Source organism: Erpetoichthys calabaricus, chromosome 4 (genome assembly GCF_900747795.2).
Source record: "Erpetoichthys calabaricus chromosome 4, fErpCal1.3, whole genome shotgun sequence".
Lineage (NCBI taxonomy): Eukaryota > Metazoa > Chordata > Cladistia > Polypteriformes > Polypteridae > Erpetoichthys > Erpetoichthys calabaricus.
In genome coordinates, this window is record NC_041397.2 from 206007081 (window position 1) to 206033345 (window position 26265).

General features: G+C 36.7%; 1 protein-coding gene across 1 annotated transcript in view; it reads left to right on the forward strand.

Annotated features, from left to right (window-relative positions):
• The first annotated feature begins 6966 nt into the window (after positions 1-6966).
• LOC114650539 (uncharacterized) overlaps positions 6967-26265 on the forward strand; it is a 149139-nt gene continuing 129840 nt past the window's right edge. The window contains exons 1-3 of the mRNA XM_028800230.2: positions 6967-7790; positions 10543-10633; positions 23045-23487. Of these exons, the coding sequence (XP_028656063.2) occupies positions 7663-7790; positions 10543-10633; positions 23045-23487 (662 nt within the window). The 5' untranslated portion in view covers positions 6967-7662. The remainder of the gene's footprint in view (positions 7791-10542; positions 10634-23044; positions 23488-26265) is intronic.

Below are 26265 nucleotides of genomic sequence, written 5' to 3' on the forward strand. Positions count from 1 at the left end.
AGGTAAGGTGGATTGGCGATTCTAAATTGGCCCTAGTGTGTGCTGGGTGTGTTTGTGTGTGTCCTGCGGTGGGTTGGCACCCTGCCCAGGATTGGTTCCCTGCCTTGTGCCCTATGTTGGCTGGGATTGGTTCCAGCAGACCCCCGTGACCCTGTGTTCGGATTCAGCGGGTTGGATAATGGATGGATGGATGGATGTTTCAAAGAAGAACTAAGACAGCAATTTTTATTGATGTCACTGTTTTTTATAGTACATAAAAAGAAAAGTCTTCTTTTTGTGGCTACTCAAGTGGTGCTTGCCTTCACATTGAATAAATATGTAGTGTCTAAGGTTAATTTGCAAATACAAAGTCTAAAAACATATGGATATGCTGAAAACACAATGCACTCACGTCAAAAGCAGGCAATCATCAGTCCGTATTATTTACCCTTCAGGTTTAAGCTTGCTTAACTGAATTTTGAAGGGAGTTTTATAATTCCTGTCATATGCTTTAAAACTATATCTATACAACTTTCACGCATACTTATCCAGCATAGTACCAGCTTTCAATTACTGCCCTCATGGTGTAGGGATAAATCATATATAAAGGTTGCCTAATATGGCTGACCAAATTTTTTTCTACCCTGCATTGTGATTATTTATCTTTTAAGATTTTTCATCTTCTAACCTGTTTAGCTTTGAACAGGATTGTGGCCAGGGGTGTGCTGTAGCACAGCTCAGCCAGTACAAGGCGCAAGGCAGAAACAAACCCTGGACAGTCCATTGCAGGGTGAATACACACACCCCAATGACACACTGAGGCCAATTTAGTATCGCCAATTCACCTAACCTGCATGTCTTTAGACCAAGGGAGGAAATTGGAGCACCCAGAGTAGACCCAAACAGACATGTACTTTTACGGCTGTTTTATTTAATTTTTAAGATAATTTGGGAACTCTTATATACTTAAAACTGTATCTTCACAATATTGCTGAATACCTCACCAGAACAGTACAAAATTTTAATCAGTGCTCTCTTGATTTAAATATGAATCAAATATTAAAGTTTCCTAAGTAACCTGGCTGACCAAATTTCATTCTGCTGTATGTTTTGTCTGAAATAAGTAAGATTACACTTGATCTAATAATTAAGCTATTTCTTTCGAGTGTTGCCAGCTGCATCAATTAACACAGCTGCCCGTCTTTTGGTTGACATACTTTGCCTCTGTTGACATGCACTTGTTGCTCTGTTCCTGACATCTAGATTTGTTGTTCGTCTTAGGTACACATTTGGCTTTGTTAATGGGAGAGTAATAATTTAAGATTTTTAGAGCATGCAGGCTACAGCTGTACTTCCGTGATGTTGCCATGTCCTTATAAACAGTACTAAGAATGCATACCACAGATACCAGCTGCTGCTAAAGTCTGACACAGGCTGGCCCCTGCAAAAGCTAATATTTGTAAGGCTGTGTGATGCCATGAATTTTTTCAACTACACAGGCAGTCTCACTTTCACCAATAAATGCATGCATAGTTTTATCAAGAAACAAACTAAAATAAACTGCACTATAAGGTCCATTCAGTGTTATGATATTGCAGAATGGTCCAAGTATTCCATCCATTCATTAAACTGCTAATTACTCATATTACATTATTACAATTACTAATCATTACTTTTGCCTGTTTCTTTTTCTGGTAACCTCCCACTGCCATCTGGCCAAAGCACTCTGTAGCCACCTTCATCATTAATGAACAGGATGAAAGATGCCACTGTTAAGATAATGCTGATTGAATTTGTCAAGGACACTGCATCATATTTAAATGTATTGTCACATTTTATTAATGTAGAATACCCAAGGAGCTAGTCAGACTTTTGGACTTGGCGTCCCCTAAAGGTTTCTTTTCTCTGGCATCCGTGCAGGCTGCAGTTTTTGTTTTCCTCTCCTCACTGGCTATTTGACTTTAGTATATATTTTCAGATTGCCCACTTTTTCATTCTACTGTAATTTGCCATTTGTTAAGCACTTACAGTACAACTACACTTCTTTATGAAAATGTGTTATATAAATAAATGTTGTTTCTAAATTGCTTATCTATTTCAGGGTAGCGGGTAATCAGTGCCCATCCTGGAAGCATTCGGCCCAAGGTGCGAATCAACCCCCAGAAGAAGGCAAAGATACGCTAATTCACTAGATTAACTTCAAGGTCAGAATATAGGCTGAATTTCACAAGTCAATGGAGACAGCTTATTAAAAGAATTAAGTAGTTTAAACATGGATTGACTAAGAAAATTAAGTAGTTTAAAAATGGATTGCTAAGGTTCTTTGGTGAAATAAGGGGTAGGAGAACAGTGCATGCTTTCACTGAATGTGTTTTTTAAAATTGCAAGCATAATAAACTTGATAAATCCATCCCCAGCAGCCACAGTAAAGGTATTAAGACAAGCACAAAAACAACACTAAAGAAAGGATACGTTTAACTTGGTTGCAGTGTTGTTTTCACTTCCACAGAACAGCATGATTGTCTTACCCAGTGTTTTAGAGGGGTCGCCAATGACAGTGTGTTCTCCTCAGGGGAGAGCATGGACAGCAGTGGGATAGCTCTATCCAAGCATCAGTGAGTATTAGTTTTCACAGCATACTGCTTGATCTTTTTATACCCTTTGGACAGTTCTGTTTTACAAAAGAAAGTAACTGAATGAAAAAAAAAGCCTGACTGACTGACTAACGAGAACATGTAGCATTATTTGTCCTCTTAGCAAACCTAAATACAAGCAGGCAGATGGTATTCATAATATCCAGCAATCACCACCACTGTCATCTTTTACTAAGAAAACATCATAGGTAAAATATCAGCACCCAACACCTTGACAGTCCATTTTACTCTTCCATTAACTAAGTTTGCTTAGAAAATGCCAGATTCTCCAAGTATCTCCTGCCTTTGTAATGTTGAAGCTGTTAAAAAACAATTACCGTCTATCTCTAGGTTTAGTCAGGTGGAAGTGCCTTTAACTCAAATACTAGGAGTGAATGTCAGCGCTGGCAATACTTCCTGTGTTACAGAGTGCATTAAGCCCCAGTACTGTACACTGCTGATGTATATAGTTTATAAGCTGTTATATCTTAAAGCTGTGCACTGCCTTTCAGGAGCACAGTGTGCAGTTCGAACTTACATTGTGCTGTAAATGTACCAGATTCAGACTGCAGCAGCAAACTAAGGTCCTGGTGGTTGTAGTGTTCTCCCCTATGAAGCGGCAAAAAAATAAGCTCTGTTAGGGAGCTATTCATTAGTCCAATTCACTATTAGGGCTTTTGATTGAAAAAAGTGTCTCTTCAGCTACGTTCATGGAAACTTGTCGATTGAGGAGTTTAAATAACTTTAGACATCCTGTTAGTCATTTATGAGAGTTTGAAACATTTGAAATAACAAAACAACACTAGTTAATACTAAGAACTGTTTTCCTTTCTTTCCTTTTCCTTTAGTGTATATCTATGGATACTTAAAGTACAGTAGCAGTTTGTATACCAAATTTAAATTACAAAAACATAAAAAAAATACATCTCCATTGTACATGAGGTTGAATGTATTCATTTATTTTTTTAATGTTGCTTCTTCTTATACAGTTTTGTAAGAAGGGGTCACATATCCCAGCACCATCAAGTGTAAGTCAGGAAACCAGCACTAGATGGGATCCCAGCTTATCACAGGGTACATTCTTTCTTGTTCACACAAGCTCTTATTGAAACTGGATACCAGCGGACAGATGATGAAAAGAGAAATGGGGAGATGTATTTAAGAAAACAAAGCTTTATCAGTTTGATAAAAACAACAGCTTCTTTGGTGATCACTGTTGCAGCCCCATTGAGTAATGTGGTGTTTTGATGTTGAAGTGGTGGATTAGTATGGTCACTGTGATTGCAATTTTGGGGGACAGGATGTGGCTTTCATGGTGATTACTAATTTGTAAGAGAAACTTTAAAAATTTCCTAATGTGGCTTCTCTTTATTGGTGTCTAAGAGGAATGCACATCAATGCATGCACATACATAGCTGGACCAATATACCTACAAGGAGCTGGGTGCAACAGCAGGTATGTTACAAAGTCTGCACAATTAACTTCATTTGGAAATCACTAATGACTTAAGTATGAGGCAACTGAAGATTTTTTCAGAATAAAAATTGGGGCTGATACACTCTTTTTGTAAATGTCTTATTACCTTTTCGATAGTGATTTCTGTTGTGTTGACAATTTAAATATAGGGTGTTACATTGTAATTCAAGCTTATTTGGTGAACACACTGCATTCTTCTATACTGGCAGTATCACAATGAAGGTGAATTACCACAAACTTAAAAAACTTTGATCCAAATTTGAGGTTCAGAGAAACTATTAATAACTTTTATGAACAGGCATTCAGAAAAGTATAAAGATGCAAGATGACTGTAAGCATTTAAAGGTATTTTAAAATCAACCCAAAGAGACACAAGGAGTTGGTAAAATGAGGCTAAAACTGGTGTGAATTGGTATGATTTTCACATAGTAGGTTAAGTTTCTATCTACAGAAAGCAACCACATACTGCATTCCACATTATGCTCATCCTTATAGCCTAAAATAAAATAATAAAGTCTTTCTGAAAAAGACAAAAAAAGCGTTGAGGGGATCCGAAGTGTACATCTGTATCTAAACCAATACCAAAATTCCTTTCTTCTAGTTTGAATTGTGTGGATTGATTAGGAGGTCTAACCACAGGTTTGCCATGTTTGTCCAATTCATTAAAAGGCACTTACTTTTAATATCTCACATGCATTTTTAGCCATTTCACAACAATAACAAAAAAAAACTGAAAAAGGTTTTATTAGTTTTTAATATTTTAAAAAATAGCTGCATTTGATTGATTTATTTGACCAGGTTCTATAACTCAAATTCGTAATAGAGTAATATGTTCATATTTGCCGTGGCACACTCACCCTATTTCTCGAAATTCATTGTTTACCCTTTTCAGACAGGATTTTCATCAAGCCATGTTTCAGACCCCCTGGACGGTTCCCATTATTTGCAAATCCCACTGAACTCTAGGAGGGGATGCCAATGGCTTATCTAAAGCCTGATTAAATGATTATCTCTTTCAAACTAGTTAAAGAATATATTAATAGAGAAAAAAAATATGCATACAATAAAAACTTTCTAAACATTGTAAAGTAAACCACTTTGGAAACATAAAGTATACCATCAATAGAATGGTGAAAAAATGTGCATTATATACTATATAACAAAAATGAAAGACATCTTCAATATTTATATGAACCAGCTCTCAAAAATTATCCTGATAACTGTTCATTGTTGGTAAAAATGTGTTTTGATAGACAAAAGAGTATTGTAGATATTTAGATCATCAGTCTTATAAGTTTGATTGGCAAGTTTAGGGGTAAAACAGCATGAGAGAGATCCACTAAAAGGAGATTTGAAGATTATCCTCGCAGTGACCTACAGTCTGCAGTACAGAAGACAGTATGTTATATCATGTGGTTGTTCCAACTAATTAATCATTATTTTATATATATATATATATTATTGTGAACAGGTTTTTTTATAATACAAGATGAAATAAAGCAATACAGTAAAACAAAACATAGAATGGGAGACATAAAATTCTAAAGCAAAAACTAAGTGGAGAAAAAGTAAAACTGCATGCCACAGGCTGTACATAAAAGTATTGTTTTAAGAAGTAGGTAATCTGATGTGATATGGCTATGGAAACACACAAAGCTTTAAGAGATGGGCAGGCGATTCTGTTAGCTGCATCCATCAAATGGTAGCCACATTCATGACACTTTGGAATTGTGAGATTCAGTGAACTTGAGCTGTTATATGAGTCTATAAAGACAGTGTAGTAAGATATTCTGTGCAGTTTAAGTGTAAAGAAGATAGTAATACCATCCATCCATCCATCCATCCATTTTCCAACCCGCTGAATCCGAACACAGGGTCACGGGGGTCTGCTGGAGCCAATCCCAGCCAACACAGGGCACAAGGCAGGGAACCAATCCTGGGCAGGGTGCCAACCCACCGCAGGATAGTAATACCATATAATATTATTTAGCTATCTAGGCTAAATGTAAATGAAACAGCCAAATGCAGCATTTTGCTAGTGGTTAGCACCAGTCTGAACCCATTGTAATCTATGCATAATTTCAACTGAAAATACCACTGACAGACACTCACTAGCGCAGTACTCCTGTATATGAAGCTATTTTTTACATAACGAAATTAATTTTCCTCATTATTCACACTTTGAATAAACTACATATGACTGCTTTTTGGATCTATAAACATGAAGAATTCACTTCATCAAAATAAATACCATGGCACTTTTAACACTTTATTTAAATGAGTTACATCAGTCTGAAGAAATGTATAAAACTTCGACACATAGTAATAGTTAAAATTATAAAGAGAGAACAAAGCTGAGTGGAGTTTTGATTTTTTTCCAAACATCAACAAATGACGTTATTATTTCATATAGCTCCATCACGACTTGCTTTAGAGAACAATTAAGATTACAATATACAAACCCGTGAATATTATAAAATTCGAACTAGCTCAAGTTAAATGTTAAATGCAGAAGATGAAGTCAGAAAATGTATTTCGGAATAGAATAAATTTACAAATGCCGTTTAAAAGACTACACACATTAAACGCAGAAAAAAACACAATTCAGCAACCGAGTGAAAAGCTGACATCTTTAACGGGCAAAAACAAAAAAAGCCAATTAGGATATAAATTACAGATTTCTGAAATACTATCAATTGATGACAAAAAGATCGAACTAGTAAAATACTCCAGTTGGCAATTTAAACCAGAAACCCCAATAACTAATCACAGTGCCGATACAGATCACAATGAATAAGCGCACACATTTCCTCATATTGTAGAAACAAGTAAAACGATAGTCCCGTTTGATAAAAAAATAAATAAATAATAGAGGCTATCCCATTATTGGTTCGCATTAGTTGCCGGCGGATTTCCTAAAGTTCCTACAACGCGCTTGTAAGCCGATCCCACAGAAGGACGAGCCCATGCGCCCCCGCCTTCGCCGAGGCCCGGAGTTGCGCACAATGTGATCGACTCTGTTTTTCCACCACGCTTTTTTTCTTTTCTAAAAGTTTCCTTTCGAAACACGCGGATTCTTCTTTTGAAACAAGTGCGAGCCGTCTGTTGCACGTGTTGCGCTCGCTCAGCACTCTTGACTTTTCCGATGGGCAGCACCTTTTGACATGAAGCACTCTTCCAAGAAACTCTGGAATTTCTGATTGCCTGAAAGAGATCGGATTTCATCACAAACGTGTGTTTTCTTACATGCACACTTCTGACATTTCCTCAATCGGCTCACAGGCTCAGGACGCCTCGACCGTAAAAGTGCTGTCTAGTCAAAACTTGTTCAAAAAGAGGAACGCAGCCGCGGACATACGAAGCTGTAAACTCCTCCTTCTTCCTTTATCAGACTTTAAAGTAAAAGGAAAAGGAGGAATATAGGGAAGCCATGCCGATGGATGCCTGACACCTTTTTTTGTTCATTTTAAACTATCCGCTGTCAGGGCGATATGCGCTGAAAAGAACCGCCTGAGAATATTATCGGACGCACCGGCCTGCTACTAAAGTCAAGACAAGACGTTGTCGGTAAATCATGGCTACTTTTAAAAGGCAAAGTTCTTGGCAGGAGGAGCTGACTAAAAGTTTTTCGAGGTTTTTTTCCAGAACTAAATCTCAAGATGAGGCGAAGCCGTCATTTGAACCAGAAGAGAGAGCCGACAGGTAAGCACAAGAGCGTCTGACATCTGAATTGGCGCTTCGGTCTAATTGTATGAGGGGCAGCTTAGTAAAGTAGTGTAAAGAATACAGTGAAAAGTTGCTAATCTTATAGCCTTCTTTCACTTCTAACTGTGAATTAAAAGAAAAGTGAGGCGCAATCGCAGGGCGCACATAGAGATAATAACAACGTGGTCGATTTCTATTTCTGTCATTTTGGCATTTCAAATTAACTCGCGGTATCAACATTAGCTTAAAGGAACGTCCTGGGTTGCCAGCTGTAAAGCAGATCCATACGGGATCTCGTTAACACTGATTGTCTCCTAAGTATCAGACACAAGCAAAACATTTTTATTTGATCTTTAAATTGTTTTTCCAAAAATTGAGCTGCTATTTTGTTGTGTTTTCACACTTAATGTTTTCTAGACCGCAGTACTTACACGTCGTGATTAGTGGACCATAGATTTCAGTATCTAGCTTGGTCTAGTTCAAAGACTTCTTGAGCTAAAGACTTTAAAGTGTTTCTGATTTATGTCCAAATGTGTTTCTCGCAGACTGCAAACATTGAACGCTCAGTAAGTCGACTTGTGTTGATGCGATCTTTGAAAGGTGCTATATGAAACAGGTTCCTTTTATAATACGTCGTGAAACTTTAGTTAAGTGCAGTGATTTCACATTCTGACGGTTTTGCTAGGAACAAAACTCCCTAGACAAGTGACAGATTTACGTTGAAAGCAAGATTCAGTTTGATCTAAATTCAATGGATACATAACTGCAGAAATTTGCTTCCAGTTATCTTCAAAATCGCAATGTTGGGTCAGTCACAAATTACAGACCAGTGCGACCAGACATTCTCGGATCAAAGTAATGTGCACTACGTTCTGGGTATGTTCCTTTTTACTGGCAGCAGTCGAGCTGCTGGCTAACGTGGATTCTGAGTTTGCTAGGCAGTGTAATTCAATTTTTGATATATTTGTTAATTTCGCTTGCACTTTATATGATGACCATGAAAAGGATGGCAGATGTTATTCACAGAGGACATCTGAGGTAATTTGGTAAGCTCTATGAGAGCTTTTTTTGTGTGCAAAAGACTGAACAGCACACTTGTTAAAACCTTACTCCTAAACTTGCATTTTCTTCTCAAAAGTAGGGCACTTTTTAATATGATGGGAGCATTTATACAGATGTACTGTACAGACACCTCTGTAAAGCAATATTCTGCTTTTTCTATTTGGGGGAAAAAAAATCCTCCTACTGCCAGGACAGGGGTGCAAGAAGTACTAAAGGATCTTGAATGTATTAACTAGGTTATAGCAAGTAAGGAGAGGAGGGTAGGTGGATTTATGGGGGAATAATTGATGAGGTGGGGTTCAGACTGTGTTGGTCATAAAGTCTTATTTATTACTTGCATGTTCTTCTTTTCAGGCCTGCATATGCTGTGTTCATATCCAAATGTCTATTAATGGCATTTTCATTAGATAACCACGTTTCAGCCAGTTCTCTGACACTTTTAGTATTAGCCTTGAATTTTACTTACACTGAGTTCCATTTAACTGTGTGTCCATTTAAATCCGTAACCGTGAATCCTTACTTCTTACTGCATTGCAATGTTCCTGTATACGTGTGGCAAGTATATATTGTATGTTATATATGTGTGTATATAATGTATATTTAACATAGCATAGCATAGCAATGATGTGTTTTGGTGGACCAGATTGGGTAGATTTGGGTTTACAACAGGAAAAAGCAATAGATGAGATTCCATTACACCAATACAGGACCCTCTTTTACAACTCTTGTACACATATACAGTACATATATATAATATACACATACAGATAAAGTATACACTGAAATGGGGCCAATTTGGAATCCCCAGTTAGCCTAATATGCACATCTTTGGGCCTGTAAGGGGAAATTTTAAGTACCCAGATAAAATCGCAAAATACTGTATCACTACTGAATATCAGATCTTTATAAGGATATGTCCTACCTATGGTATTTCATGTATTGGCAGTATTTGTTTCTGACTATATGTGTAACAGGAAATTGCAATGGGCAAATTTCATAATCCATCCTGATTTATTTTTTTCATCAAGAATAATGTATCAAAATATTTCACATGAAAATTGATTACATCTCAAACCTGTTTAATCTGATTAAGTGTCACAGGGCACTGGACCCTACTTTGATAGAACTGGACACCAAGTGAGAAAACAAGCATGGACAGGACATAGTCTATAGGAAGGTACACCTACCACTATCTGTGCTAGTTAACCTAACCTGTGTGTACTTGGAGATTTGGGTGGAAAAGCAGAGTTCTCAGAGAAAACTTGCTAAGACACAATCTGTAAACTCAACACAGATCAAACCTGAGCACAAGATTTGAACCCAGAATGCTAAATCGGTGTGGCATTAGTGATCACCACCACCATACTACCCTATGGGTGAATACTTTTTTTTTAACAATTTGATTTATCACTTACAAAGTTTACTTGCGGTGGGTTGGCACCCTGCCTGGGATTGGTTCCTGCCTTGTGCCCTGTGTTGGCTGGGATTGGCTCCAGCAGACCCCCGTGACCCTGTGTTCGGATTCAGCGGGTTGGAAAATGGATGGATGGATGGACTTACAAAGTTTACTTACCAGGTCTGCCCAGAAATGGCAGGAATCATATTTATAATAATTTCTTAACTGCACATTTTTGGCAAAGTAATGTTAATAATTCACATTTTTCTTTTTGTGTTTTCATTTTTTTAGCTCAGAAAACAAAGGAAATGAAATCCAGAGTACTATTAAGGAGATCAAAGAAGATAATACATCTAGAGGGCTTTTTCTTGATTTACCAAAGGTAATATGATTGACATTTTATGAAAACACTAAAGCATGTGCTTGCAATTTGTGCAGAACATCTGTAGCCAGGAAGTTCACAGCCAGTCACACAAGAATGTCATAAAGCATGTGCTCACTCTGTCCAGCTGTTTAATAGCTTTAATTAACAAGCTGAACCAATTATTATTTACAGTAATATGAAAACTCCAGTACTCCTGGATGTAGTAGGGGGTGGTACATTCACAGGCTCTAATATCAGAAGGATGTGTTTTTAATGACAAAAACATTAGGAAAAAACAGTCACTAAAATCTTAGAGATTTTTGGTGATGTTCTAACAAAACATAAATGTCAAAAGGCATTTCGGAATGTCAGTGGTTATACCAAGGGATGATCACTGGATTGCATACTAAAAATGAAAGAAGGCAATCACGGACATGTAAATGAAGCTGGCATAAGAAATGGAAAGAGAAAATGAAAGGCCTATGATTAGTGAATTTCAAGTTGAAGAAGTTGCACTTTTGACTAGAGGTTTGAACTGCTCTGGAGTAACTCTGACAGTTTCTGACTTGGATAAAGATAAAAGTTTCTTTCTTTTTAGTAATTCTTGTATTTATTTGTTATAATATATATTTATTTATGAACTTCTGTAAAAAGCCAGATTATCATCTTGGGTCAAATAAAGGTCTATGTATTATTTTCAGTGCTGGACAGAATGCTGGGCTAATTACTTCAGTGAAAGTTGCCAAGAAAGGATGTGACATGTTAAAAAGATATTGTGCCTGGTATGATCAAGTAGCATGCAGTGTAACCCTTTAACTGTAATATTTAAGTCTTGTTGGCAAATAATATTTTAATCTGTGAAACCAGCCAGGTGTGTGGCATCCTTAAAAAGGCTGGAAACACAAAATGCAGGGTAAATATTTAAGATTAGGTATGTATTTACCAGTAAATAAAATGTGCTGTAAAGTCACTGGTTCAAATTATCACGTCAGAATTAGCATGTAAATTTTACAGTGCCCCACTAAAAAGTGTGCATGCAGATATTAAAAATTATATAAATCCTTGTACAGTGCTTGTAAAGTACAAGCAAGTTATGTTCACTATATATCAATGCTATATACATAAAAGATAGTTGCCAGAATTGTAATTATAGCAATTTATATAATTTTATAATTTCAGATAGTGATGGTGCAGTGGATAATGCCATTTCCTAACAGTCTCATAAATGTGGGTTGAAATTACGACTGGGCAACATATCAAATTTTCAATATTTAAAAAAATCAATATGCAAAAATATTGTAATGTTCAGTAGTCTTATTTAATTTTTCTACAATGTCTTCTGAACATCAAATCAATCTGAAAATCTCTAGTGCTCTTTCCAGGCGAGTCTACATTGACTCTGCCAAAATTGCCGTGATGGTGGTGATGGATGGGGGGTTTGGAGTAAGGATCAGAAGATGAAGCATTAGGAACAGGTAAGATTAGCACTGCTGTTTATAGACCGATTATTTTTTTTTACCTAGAATGACAGATTCTAGCAGTACAACTTCTAAAGAAAAAACATATTACTGCATATGATGAGGACACTGCAACATGCTATTCCTCAGCCCTAGGAAAATGGGTCCCTGCTAAGCAAAGTTCCATAATTTGTTTGCTGCTCTCTTGTATGTGTGGACAAGCATTGGGTGGAAGGAAGGAACATTTTGCAAAACATACTTTTGCCTACTTAACTTGTGCCTTTTGCCAGTCAGATAACCACATGAATCAGCTATCACATCATACCAGAAATCCATTTCATTCAGTTCGGTTACTGAAATGTTACAAGGAGGAATGAAAACAGCAGTCTTCATGGTTTTCTTTTGTGTAAATCATTCAGTCTCCCTGTATGGAGTAAGCTGCATTGGCCATTTTATTTTTATTTTGAGTTTGTATTTTTATTTTGCAGGTAAATTGAGGTTCCTAATTGCAAAAATGGATATTCAAGTTTAGTCATTTTGTTTTGTATTAACATAAATAAATACATTGTCCTGATGGTCTTTGAAACTGTTAAGATTATTCAAAGTCAAGTGAACAACCATATTATATTGTATTTTTGAGCTGAAGTTAGTAATAGGAAAATGCAGTATCAATTAATAAAATAGAGATGTGCTTGATCTTATAATGTCAAGTTTTAATAGGGAGATGTTACTTAACTGTTTATTTGGATTGAAAGTGAAGGAAAAGCTTCATTGGGTAGTTGAAATGGCTCAGCTTCCACCAAAGTAAAAAAAACTGTCCTCCTCTGAATTTTCAGCTTCCCCTTTGTTTGATAAACAAGGTTCAAAGCTTCTTGAACAAAAATATGTTAATGTTATGGATTCATTTTGCATAATAACATCTTAAAGAAATCTAAGGAACATCTCATGGCTATCATGGAAATCAAAATTGCACTTTATTATTAAATGTTCAAGAAATAAAAGTAGTCTCAAATGGTGATGCAGTTTTTTGCTTCATTTCTGGAAAAGATTGATATGTGAAAAAGGGTTTATGTATATTAAAGGCCATTTCATTTATGATCTGCACACCTTTAAAATTTACCTTAGTCTTTGAAAGTTGTACCACTTAAATACCTTGCTTCCTTTGTTGACTGGCTCTTACCTTTTGGAATGTTGCAAAAAGATTTCTGAAAAGAGGTTGACCTGAGAAATGCTAAGCAGTGTTTTTTTTAGGTGAGTTTGTATATAAATGTAAAAGGCACCTACTGCAGTAGCCAAGTCTGTTTGCCTGTCCATCTGCACGAAACAACTCCACTCCCCGTGGACCAATTTTATTTTCTTTTGGGAAATTTTGTCAGGACACTTAAGCTTTTGTTGAGATAACTTGACGACACATTGGTGAAAATTCAAAAATCACTAAATAAAAACCATTGGGGAATTTGAGATCTTACCTGTTTTAAAACAGAGAAATATTCTTTCTAGTGTCAACTGTGAATTCGTTTACTGTGTTGAATTTGCCTTGACAGCAGTTACTTCATTTCACTTTCATTTCTTTTTCTTTTACTCATATGATAGTGAAACACCTGCAGTTATGCATGCTGAAGCAAGTACTCCTTGCTGCTGGACACAGGATGGGGTAGTTCAGATCTAGGTAGGGTTGGATAACTGAATATTACCATATAAGGAAAATACGATGTTAGATGTGTATTATTCAATACACTAGTAATTATATTGTTTGTTTATTCATCACTGTACAAGGTAAATACCATTCCTTACTATACCAGAATGCAGGAGAAGGTCTCATTATATGCTGAGCCTGACTTCAGCCTCTGTCCCATCCTATCCTTGACTCTGTGGCTGTGCAGCATCTTTTATGAGTCTCATTCACAAATGGTCACTTTTCCTGCTTCTTGAATTGAATGGTGTTCCTGTCCATAAAAGTAAAAATATGAAATCCACTTAACTTAGGCAGAAAAGTATGAAATGTGGCTCGGTTAAACTTTGTTACAGTGGCTTAAAGTGTACTCCGTATTTCTTTTCTACCAAAAACAACCTCACAGCTGCTATATCTAAAAATTATAATGATTCAGTATTTCTCTGACACTATGATGTATAGGCAAGCACTACAATGATGATCTTTTGCTCATCATGTTCAGATGCAGTGAACAATTTTAGCTTAAGACAAATTTTAAATCTCCATCACGTATTTCTTTGAAAAACTTTATGTTTATGAAGTTTGAACTACAGGCACAGACCTTTAGCATTCAACAACTCACAATAGCACATGGATCTTTTCATGACTTGGGTTGGAATCTGTTGTCTATAATTGCAAATTCAGCCTCATGATATTGTGAAATGATATTAACAAAAATTTCATGTGCCCTACTAATACATGTAATTACATTCTACTCTCGCTGTTATTTTTGAATATTACTCATTGTTGCAAAACAATGTAAAAAACAAAATTGTGATAAAAAAAACTCTTTGATGAAATGACAGGAAAATTGAAAAAGGATCCAACTTTGAAACAGTTAACCGAGTCTCCAAACACACCTGAATATTACACTATGTTTACATATTCGTACTTGTTTTTGAAAGTAGGAGAACCATTTGGGATTGCCGGAAAGTTTTCTATTTAAAAACATTTGGGAATACTCCATACTGTGGTGTGCTGGCAAGATATCAAAGAGGTATCAAAGCTGGCGAGATATCAAACATTTGAAGCATAAGTGAAAGCCCAAAACTTCCTACAACAAACTATGCTCTTGTACTTTGGAACTATTATATTCAGTGTTTCTTTTGGAAGTGCTCCTACGCCTCTGGATAAATGCAGTCAGAATTGTATGGTGGTGGTGAATCCAGCTTTTTGCATTGTCCGTCATATCATGTGCCTCAAGGATCAGTGCTTGGGTCACTTCTGTTCTACATGTAGCCACTGGGATTCTAGATTCACTAACATGGCCTTATACTCCACTTCTGTGTAGTACTAAAATTACTCCTGCACCCATATTAGATACAGAAAAACTCACTATCTGTGTCACTGATTTTAATGTGTGGACCTCTGGCAACTTACATCAGTTAAAATGAGAAGAACTGAACTGTGTTTTGTGGAATATTCGGCTCCATTTAAAAGGTCTCATTAAATCTTGGTTCCTACTAAACTAGGTTTCTGATAAATCGAACTTTATTTGTCCCCTTGGAAAATTTTGCTTTTTATAGAAGCTTTTTAAATAAATTAAAACATAAATAGGTAAGTAAATAAAATATACACACACATATTGGCCTGAACATCCATCCATCCATTTTCTAACCCGCTGAATCCGAACACAGGGTCACGGGGGTCTGCTGGAGCCAATCCCAGCCAACACAGGGCACAAGGCAGGGAACCAATCCTGGGCAGGGTGCCAACCCACCGCAGGACATTGGCCTGAACACACACTAGAATTACCATAAAGCAAGAAAATTTAAAAAGGAAAGAACACTTTTGACTTGGAAGTCCCAGTCCCAGTTAGGCATTATGAAGGAATATTGCTGTTGGTGTAAAGGAGCCCCCAGTGGTGTTTCTTGACACACTTCTGCTGAATGATTCATTGGCTGAAAGTACTCTGTGTTAGTGTGTCAGAGCATGTGAAGCATTGTTCATAATGACTTGGTTTTGTTTCAGTTCTCTCCAGGGAGGCCAGAGTGTGTCCTTTAGCTGAACCTGCCCTTTTAAGTAATTGATTGATTAATTGATTGATTAAATTTACAAGGTACATATTTGTCTGTTGGTCACAAAACATACAAGTAAGAATTTCACTGAAGTGTGTATGTGTGACAGTATAACTCTAACTACTACTGTTGTTCATAAAGAGCAGGGAGAGTGTTGCTCTTTGCACATTGGTCAAATTTGGATTAAACATACACCAATCAGTGGAGCAGCTGTATTTGTAAGTGCACTAAATACATGGAAAGCAATTGTTTGAGGTAATGGACAAGAACCCCACCACATTTTACATGATGTTCTGTTTTAAATCTTAGAAATTTCATAAAAGTTATAAAGAAGCCCATTTAAGCAATTTCACTTCCATTATTGATTTTTAGTAAGATTTGAGAGTTGGTACTACCTCTATAACATGGACAACTTGAAATAAAAAATAAAAGGAATATGCCATTTTAACCATCCTGGGCGGTAAAAGTCTGAAAGATTTTGACCTCTGTACATTTCATTTAAAGCTTTAAAAACAATCCCCGAAGCCAGCAAGTGCTGGGCTGTGTTCCATGCTATTGAGATCATAGACCTAACAGCCATTTGGGATTATAATCAAATTCTGACTTCATTACCACTGGCTCAGTGTAGCAGGATATAATGATTACCTTTCTTTGCACTAGAAACATGACATCCACAGTGTACAGTATATTGTGTTTAATTACATTTTTACTGACTCTTTCAGTTTCTCTTACCTTATGAATACAAAATTAGAGAGGTGTAAGTTTTAAATGTTTCCTGAATGATGCTTTATATATAGAAAAAAAATCAGACTGCAGTGTAGAGCTGCAAAGCAGCTATCAAAGTCCAAAGCCTTCTGGCCTATGTGACAAGATCTTGCAATAGGATTTCTTAACACCTTTAGCTGACATGCGGATGAGTGGAGATTTCTTTCTCTGTTAAATACACAAAGAAATTCCTTACTGACACCAATACTTCAGTTGTACCAATCACTCACTAGCAGATCTGGCATGATCATGTGTGTTACGTCTTAAATCCATTTTTAGAAGCCTTTTGTTCAGAAGTGCTTATTGTAAAAACCTAGTCTTTAGATTTGTGTAACACTATTTTTATATACAGTATCTGGAACAGTACTGTCTTGTAGTACTAAGCAAAATATGTTCTTATTGGTGTTACAAAAGGAAAAAGCATTCTAATCCTGTAGAACTGGAAAGAATTACTTAATAGCACTTAAACCATTAGGCTTTCCATTTACAGCATTGGCTTGTTGCACAAAATACAGTTTGTGGCTAGATATTTTAAGACTTGGATCAGCTTAAACACCCATCCATTTTCTAACCATCTTATCCTGTTCAGCAATGAAGGAAGCCACTGCATAGGGTGCAAGTCAGGGACCAACCCTGGGTGGGACACCAGTACTTCACTGGAGAAGATAATATATTTTTCTTTCAAGATGTTTAATTTACAACTGCTTAACAATCTCAAGGATGCCCAATGAATGAATAAAAAAAATAATTTCTTAGTAGTAAGCAATAAGCTAGTACTCCTTCTGTTATCCCAACAATTAAAGAGGAGAGCATTCAAATGATATTCACCCAGGATTGGATTTTGAGTTGCACTCAGTGCTGCCATGATCTTGTGTAATTGAAAAGTGGGCTGCAATAAATTAAAAAATGAGGTAATATGAAATGGCTTCTTCTTCTAGTCTGGTTACTACAGACAGAGCAACCAGTTCTGTTTGTACATGCTTATTACAGGTAAAGAAGTTTATAACAAAATCTAAGAGTTTCCCCAATTGAATAAAGAATATTAATATACCTTTGCTAAAGAATGCTTATACGTGGACACTTGTTATTTGTTTCCCATAAAGGCTAGGTGTATGATAATATAAGAAATACAAATAAGCTGAATATAGAGGGATGAGTACAACTATTATGAATGAGTGAAAAAAAAATAAATAGAAGTCTCTTTTGTTTAACCTACAGTAAAGCTAACTTCTCCATTTCACCTTTATGAGACACACACCAAGAAATACAGCTTTAGATCTTAAAGTTACCTTCAATTTAATACCGCTGAGATGGCTCAGTTTAACCCCGCAAAGGAATGTGTTGATGAAGTTTGACTGAAATTAGTCGTAAAAGCAGATATTGCCTTTATAACACATTTGTTGTACTGATAGGTGACTATGGCTTTCTAAAACTATGAAATAAAAAATACCCATCCATTTATTTTCTGATCTTATTTTTTTTATTAAAGAATTGCATTAAACCAGATTCTGTCATTGGAAGCAAAGTAAATAAGATGGGGCACTACTGAATTGTGAGGAACAGTTGCACATTAAGCCAGACTAATTCACCATTGCCAAATAACCTTATTGCACATATTTGGGGGAGAAGGAAACCAGAAGGCATTTTTGACAATTTTTGTGAGTTGAGTGCCTTGATTTTGCTAATGTGGAGTTGCAGAACCTTTTTCATCTTGGCACATTTGAGTGTATATTAGCAATTCAGGTCTTGAAGATAAAAAAAGACAGACAGCGTGCAGAGAATGTATTTTTCCACATTAGGGGGGAAAATCTATAAACTGGCATTAAAAAGAATAGAAATCTTATTCTTATTTGTTTTAAATTGTCATTTATGTCCTTGATTGATAAATTATTAATTTGTTCCCTGTTAAAAAGCTTGGAAAGTGTATTATATTTTGTATTTTCTTCTACTTCTTGATTTAAAAGACAGGCAATGAGGTTGTCTTTCATTGTCAGGATCCCTGCACTAGATAACAGGTTCAGCCGGCATTTTGTACAGAGTGATATGAAAAATCAAAGAGATTTTACTTTGAATCCTTTACCCAAACAGGCATTGGATATTACACATTAGGTATTCACTTTCCAAGCTAAACACATCTTTTTTTTCCCCCTTAGTACTGAACAATTTTCAGATTTAGTAGTAATTCAATATCTACAATGACATCTATGGTTTATTATATGGCATTATGACAGCTGCTGTAATTGAGCAATTGGATAATTCAGCTCATTTCTAGATGTGTGAAAGTGATGTGAGATTTATGTCTGTTAGATCAATATAACAGACCCATATATAGTAATGTCAAGTAAGAGTGTGCCTTGCTAAGAGACTGGCCCCTAGCCAGTACTTTTCCAACCAACAAGCTTTGTAAATAGATGTCTCTGAACAATAATGATCCCCATGACTGCATCCTTTTGGTTACATTTCGCGAAACATCTCCCTACATTTTCCTAAAGACTGGTTAACTGCAGTGTTACTTACTTAGTAGCTTTATTTGAATGACTTTGAGCATGTACTGCATTTGATTTTATATTAAACATATTCTATTCTAATAGAAATGTAGATATATGAGTTGCAGGGAACATTTTAAATGTGATCTAAAGGGTCATTTTAGATACAACAACAAAAAAATATCTCCAGATCATTATATTGCTAATTAGTAGTGAAACAAATTAAAGCCAGAATAGATACTGGTTGAAATACAACACATTTTGTGATGTGTGTAGTTTTAACTAGATGGAAACCAAAAAGAGAAAAAAACAATGAAGTCAGACAGTGATGTGCCTTTCAAGCTCATGCATTTTTGGTATACTATGCTATAATTGTAAACGGAGTAAGAAAAGTGGTAGTGTTTTAAGATTTTATTTCAAAACAGAATTAAAGGGAAAACTAAAGGGGAAAGACAAAAACCCCAGTGATTGGTGGTGACTGAGGCAGTTTAGTTATTAGATATATCCTTTCATTAAGTGGAGGGGCCAGCCAACACCACTAGTAATTGGTAGTCTTATAACGTAAAGCTGGAGCTCAAAGGGAGTTACTAAGATTAAAGAATTAAGTGGCAGAACTTAGCCGGTTTTGGAGTTTCATACACTTATGCTTCAAGAATGGTGTTATAGTGATTAGTGGTACTTCCTCATAGAACTAGAGTTATGGGTTTTAATCCTTGAATGTGTTTGTGAATGTGCCCTTTAATGGGCTAGGGCCCCTTTTAGCGTAGATTCTAGCATTTTGTCTGATACTGCCATGATGTGCTGTCTTTACTGCAACCCTGAAGTAGATTATTTGAGTTTTTGGATGGTTGGATGTGGAATTCTGTGTTCTTATCCCCTCAATTGAGGTAGGTAAAAAAATTGTATCAGCTGGGCAGCTGGTATGGAAAGAGTCTTTGTACCTGTCTAATACCATCTCTTTGAAAGGCTATAGCTAGGGTATACGCTTGGGTCAAAAAGGAGCATTGCAAAGTAGCCACTGCCAAAAGTTACCCCATATTAGTGTTCTAAAATTTAGTTCTCATGCCCAGAGACAACAGGAGGTGGAAGGACAGGGACCTAGTGCTACTACTCCACCCTGCACCTTGAAGAAAATCACAGAGCATCTGGCTTTGCACCTAGTGAACAGGGAGTGAATGGTATATTTGTGAACCATGTCTCAGGACTCAAATGTTAGATGTCATTGTGGTACAAGGCTGTATTAATGAAACATATTTTGTTTTTAAAGTTTTTTTTTTACTTTCCTTACACCTCAGTGTAAATTAATTATTTGATAAAAGAATAAGAAATTTGATAAGTGAAAGGAAATGATTCAGTCCATGAAATTAGTTTGTTTAGCTATTAGCTAAGATTTCCCAACATCTCATCCATATACTTATTAAAGGTTGTCAAGGTTTCTGCTTCAACTACGTGTCTTAGCAATTTGTTTCACATTCCCACAGTGCTTTGCACAAAGAAGTGCTTCTTGGCTTCAGTCCTAAATGCGCTTCCCCTTAATTTCGACTGGTGTCCTTGAGTAATGATTCACCATATTGTTGAAAAAAATTCTCCTGGGTCTACATTATCAATGCGTTTAAGACCTGGGTTAGGTTCAAATGTACTCTCCTCTGCTTGATACTAAACAGGTTTAATTCTCTGAGTCTTTCAGAATACAGCGTGTCCTTAAGTCCTGAGATGCACTTGGTTGCTTTTGTCTGCACAGCTTCAAGAGCTGCTATGTCATTCTTATAGTGTGGTGACCAGAATTGAACACAGTACTCCATGTTAAGTGACCTGCTTAGCATCATGGAAAATGTCTGGAGTGGACACTTAAAGTGCACTCAAAACATTAACTATGAGACCATACTACTTGACAAATATATAAAATGTAATAAACAAAATGGCCCCTTAGTGTACTTATTGCTAAATTAAAATGTTCTCATGTGATTGAATATAGCTATCCAGACAGAACAAAAAAGGCAGACCAAGTCTATTAAAGGCATTTGCTGTGTTTTGTAAGTGGTCTGAAGCAATTATGCTATCTGTTTTTCCTTAAATAAACCTGCTAGATTCTAAAAGGTAAAAGTGCATTTGAGTAGTTTTGCTTTTAACTGGCACTTTTTATGTTAATTTAAAAAAAAAACAAAAACTTTACAAACAGACTCAGAGTGAATTAAGAATCAGAACTTACAAAGCTTTTCTCATAAATGATGGTGGCTACTTCATGGTGTGGCTTTAACATAAATAATACACTAGAATCAACAGTTTTCTTTTTTCTGAAAGTCTGCAATATGGCAAAACCCTAATCCTTGTTAAATAAAGACTGAACAACTCACCTTTCAAGTAAAGTTTTTTTTATTTTTTTATTACTTGATGTCACAGAAGCATAGGTTGACATACTTTCACAAGGGGCACCCACAGGATATTTAATTCACTTTGCTGTTCAGAAGGCAGCAGGTCTCAGCTTGCATTGCATGTACCCGTGCAGCAGAGCAGCTGTTTGATGAATATAGTGCAACTCTAGCCAAGGGCACTTGGATGAAAGGAAAATATGTTAACAAAAATCAGGAACAACTCCAGCACTGATTGCATTTTACAGAGGGCACAAGTTTTAAGCATTAGCTGTGTGAAGACTGTATGTTTATTTAGATGTTTTTTTTTGTGGGCACCTTTTATTTATTTTTTTCTTCAAATGGCACTGCTGCCTATTTTTCTACATGATATCAATTTGAAGCTCCTTTACTATTATAGGAATTAATAGATATCTTGCAGTTAAAAATTCAGTATTATGAAAGTGCAAGCCGACCTCATTTAGAGTGTTCATGAGAAATGTAATGAATTACTTTATGAGATAGTTGTACATAATAAACAAGAACAGTTGCATCAGACATTTAAAATATTAAACATTCTTGATAGTAATAGAAATTTGACATTTTTACCCTTCTGGCAGTGACTCTTACAGGGCTAGGACCACCAGTAACGAATCAAATATCAAAAATATCGTATTTGTGATCAACAACCTTGAAATAGCATAAAATGGCACTTCACATGCCTATATTACCTATCTTCATTTGTTTGAAGTTTTGTGAAAAGAAGTAACTCCTTGACCCCTCATATTCCATTAGAAGGTGAACCCCTGGGGTCGGTTGATGTGTCATGCACAATTTCAAGCCCTTCTGATAATTTTTTCTGAAGACAGCTATTGGTTTTTCAACTCCAGTGGGTTCAAAAATAGGGGGAAACACCTTCAATACGAGACAAACGGAATACCATGTGTCGGGGTTTTCATGTATCAGGTAAAAAAATAAATCTGAAGTGATTTCAAAGCATTCATAAGTAATTCTTATTACATGCAGTATTATTATAGTATTTTTTGGAACCAGTAATGTAACATTTGTGGAATTTTAAGACACACAAAATGACTAATGGCCATGTCCAATCTCTCAATATAAAGTTGCCAATCAGCCTACCTGGCAAATCTTGCATGTAGAACTTAGCCCAAGGTCACTGGAGTGTGGTGGGTTTGAAGCTCTAACCAGGGTGCCACTTTGCATTACCAACTAAACGGTGCAATTTACAGTTATACAGTATTGAAAGTTGAGTAACTGCCTTAGTTCTTTAAACTCCTGCATTGTCTGCTTCATTTATGTCTCTCTTTCCATTATAGTTTTGCCACCCCACCCAAGTAGTATGAGATCGGGTGGGGGTTGTAGCGTCTGTTTTTCAACTCCCAAAGGAAAGAGTTAACGTCTACATAATCAGTTTTCTTTGGGATGTGGGATGATGCTGGCGGTGCGGGGTGAGTGAAAGTGCTTTCAGCTTCCCAGCTTCATTTGCATGTGAGTGCCGTGTTGTTCCTAATAAAACCAGTGATGAGGAAAAAAAAAACCTACTGAAGAGAAAAAGTCCGCTCTTCACACACGCCTGAAGAATAACGCTGTTTTCGTTTTTTTTCCCCTCTTCTTTCTTCCAAGGTATTCCAAGGAACGGAAAAAAAGGAAACACCTTCTAAGGATGAAGCTCGCTCCCCAGATCAAGGTCCGGCCAGCAGTCCTCCCCCCAGTGCTGCCGCCTCTTCCAAAGAGTCTGCTGAGCCGCCCCCTCTAGATACGTTTTTCAAGAAGCTCAGCAGCCTGTTTCATTCATCTTCAAAGACGGACCCGGATGGTCCCCAGAGCGGCGCCCGGCAGGATGCCACTCAGGAGCTGAACACGACGGTCATGGAAGGGATGACCAAGGGAGCTATGAGTGAGCCGGGACGGAGCTTGGCAGATACACACGCTTCGGCGTGTCAGCCTTCTGAGGAGGAAAGCAGCACTGAGCACGCGGAGGGCAAGCCGAGGGCAGCCGACCCATTTGATGACGGGCTTCAGTCCGGCAAGGAGTGCGGTGGGGCGGCGCAGTCGCTGCAACAACTGTAAGTCCCTTTGGTTAATATTAGTAGGGACTTAAAAAAAATTCAGGACACATAGGTGTCTTAAGAATAGCGTTTCTTAAACGCCTGTTCTTTGCAGCGGTAAACTTAAAAAGTTGCTTTTTCCAGTTTGTACCGATCGCTTGCCTGTTCATTAGCATCCTTGTAGCACTGGACTGACAGTTTGCTTCCAATAACTATATTTTCTGACCCGTTTTCGTACCTTATTTACCTTGGATTAGTGTATTTGAGAGTCAAACTGGCCAGACATTAACTTCTAGCAACATTTGTCTTCATCGAGCTAATGAGTGGGGGGAAAAAAAGGAAAACTGTGGACACGGATGACAAATTTACAAAAACAAAACAAATGCGAATTGTTCGCAGTTTCTAATCTGTAGCGTTAGCAGCAATTTTTACGATGTCTTTGTTACTCAGTATTAGCACTGGAAAATGTTCCATAGTTCTGAAAAATTTCTGAAATACGTGTGCCAAACTCCTCTCCCTCCTAATAAGTTTAGCATTTAACATTACCACACTCACACTTGCACATTTTTTTTTAAATGGTAAGAATTTGATACAGTCATGCTGCTGTCATATGTGAGGCATTTGTATCATTTTAAAACCTAAAACCATGTCTCTGATAGTGGGCCCCAGTGGAGTTGATGTCCAGGGTTAATTGAGATGGAGTAAACTATAACTGAGGACCTTCCTAAGGTATTCATGTTGTAATAATTACATCATGCTCATTAATTTACGTTTAACAGCAGTATAGCCTCAGACTATATAATAATTTGCTCAATTGGATCATTTCCAATAACAAAAAGTCTGAATTAGCGCAGGCCATCCTATTTCGGGGTGTTCATAAGAAATGTAATGGTTTACTTTTGTGAAGTAGAAGAACTTAATAAACACAAATAGTTGTGCCATATATTTGGGGTATTAAATTGTATGCTTCAGTGTGAATTTTCTCAATTGTAATATAAATTTGTAATTTTTTTAGCCTCTAATAGAAGTGAATAGCTGGCTCGATCCCTAGTATAGGATCAAAAATGCAGTAACATCCTATTCATAATAATTGATCTTAAAATAGTCTAATTGATCCCCACATGCTAATTTTTAACCGTCTGGGAGTGGCTCTTATAGGGTTAGAATGAGCAGTAAAGAGTCAAATATCAAAAATACAATTACGTTCGTGATCAGGAACCATAAAATAGCGTAAAACAACACTCCAAATGCCTTTATTGCTTATCTCTATTTTTTCAAAGTTTTGTGAAAAGGAATAACTTTGATCCCTTGTGTCCTATTAGGGGGTGAACACCAGGGTTCTGTTGATATGGTATGCACAACTTAAAGTCCTGATGATTTCTGCTGAAGACACTTATTGGTTTACTCTTTATTACACTGTAAGGGTGTCATTTCCTGCACAAAATACAATCAAAAATAACCAAAACATTTGTTTCTTTGGGGGTCTAGTGGGCCAAAAATGGAGGGGAACCCTAAAAAGCTTAACATCTTGCATAACTACATAATAATAATTCTTTACATTTATATAGAGCTTTTCTCACTACTCAAAGCGCTCTCCACACAGGGAGGACCCGGGAAGCGAACCCACAATCTCCTAACTGCAAGGCAGCAGCACTACCACTGTGCCACCTGTGAGGATGACATGTCAAGACTAGTCGAACTGTAATATGTGGGTTTTGTGTTACATGTGAGTTAGGGCACACCAGACAGAAAAAAAACCAAAAAAACCTGAAATTTATTTCAAAGTGTTCATAACGCAAACGTCTCGGTTATACCAAATCAATATAACTGCATTTTTCTGAGCAAAATATTTCTTTGTGGGGGTCATAGTATGTTTATGCATAGCCTAGGGGAGACCTAAGCCTGCCAGGAATGGGAAGTAAGCCATTCGTATGGCATAGTCTCTCATGGTGAGCTAGTTAACATAATATGTCCATTTTAGAATGTAAAAGGAATTCAGAGTAGCTGAGAAAATCTGTACTGACACTGAGAATCACTAGAATTGCAATCAAGTCCATGCTCTCATAGCAGTACAGCAATTGTGCACACCACCATACCTCCACGACTCAAGCTTCATCGTCTTCTAATATCTGGATTCAATGATTATGTATTTCAGGATTCGAATACTTACACAGCATTAAGGAACAGTTGGAAATGTTGCATTTTTTTCCCGTATGGAGTGAAAAAGATGTCCACCACCCCCACATCACAATTTGGTTGACAGTAAAGCAACCCTGTGGGACACAGCATACATTGTTAAAGCCTATTTCAATTTGGCTCTAATTGAGTAATGCATTTAACATGTTGTTGATGGGGGGAAAGTGTTCCATATTCAGCAAATACACATGACTCTCCATTGTTTACTTGCATTGAGGTGTTTGTTGGCATAGAGAGGAGAGCCCTTTGTGACTGTGGCAGAAATTAGCTTATAATGTATATCAGGCCGGAGGAGTGCAAGCTTATGGTGACTGTGAAGATTTTAAAATTACCAACCATTTATACTTTTTGCAACCTTTTTCAAATTGAGATTTACCTTAAATTCTTACTAAAGTGTATGCCATGTGTGCAGTATGTTTTATATTTCTAAATATGTAGGATGCTTTTAATATGCAGTATGTTATCAGTCTTTGTTGTCTATAATGTACTATTATAAACTACTAGACAAAGAGCCCGTTTCGACAACGTAAGATGAAACGGGCATGAGTTTGTGTCAGCAGTGTATGAAGAAGAAATGATAAGTAACGAAGAAGTTGTTTT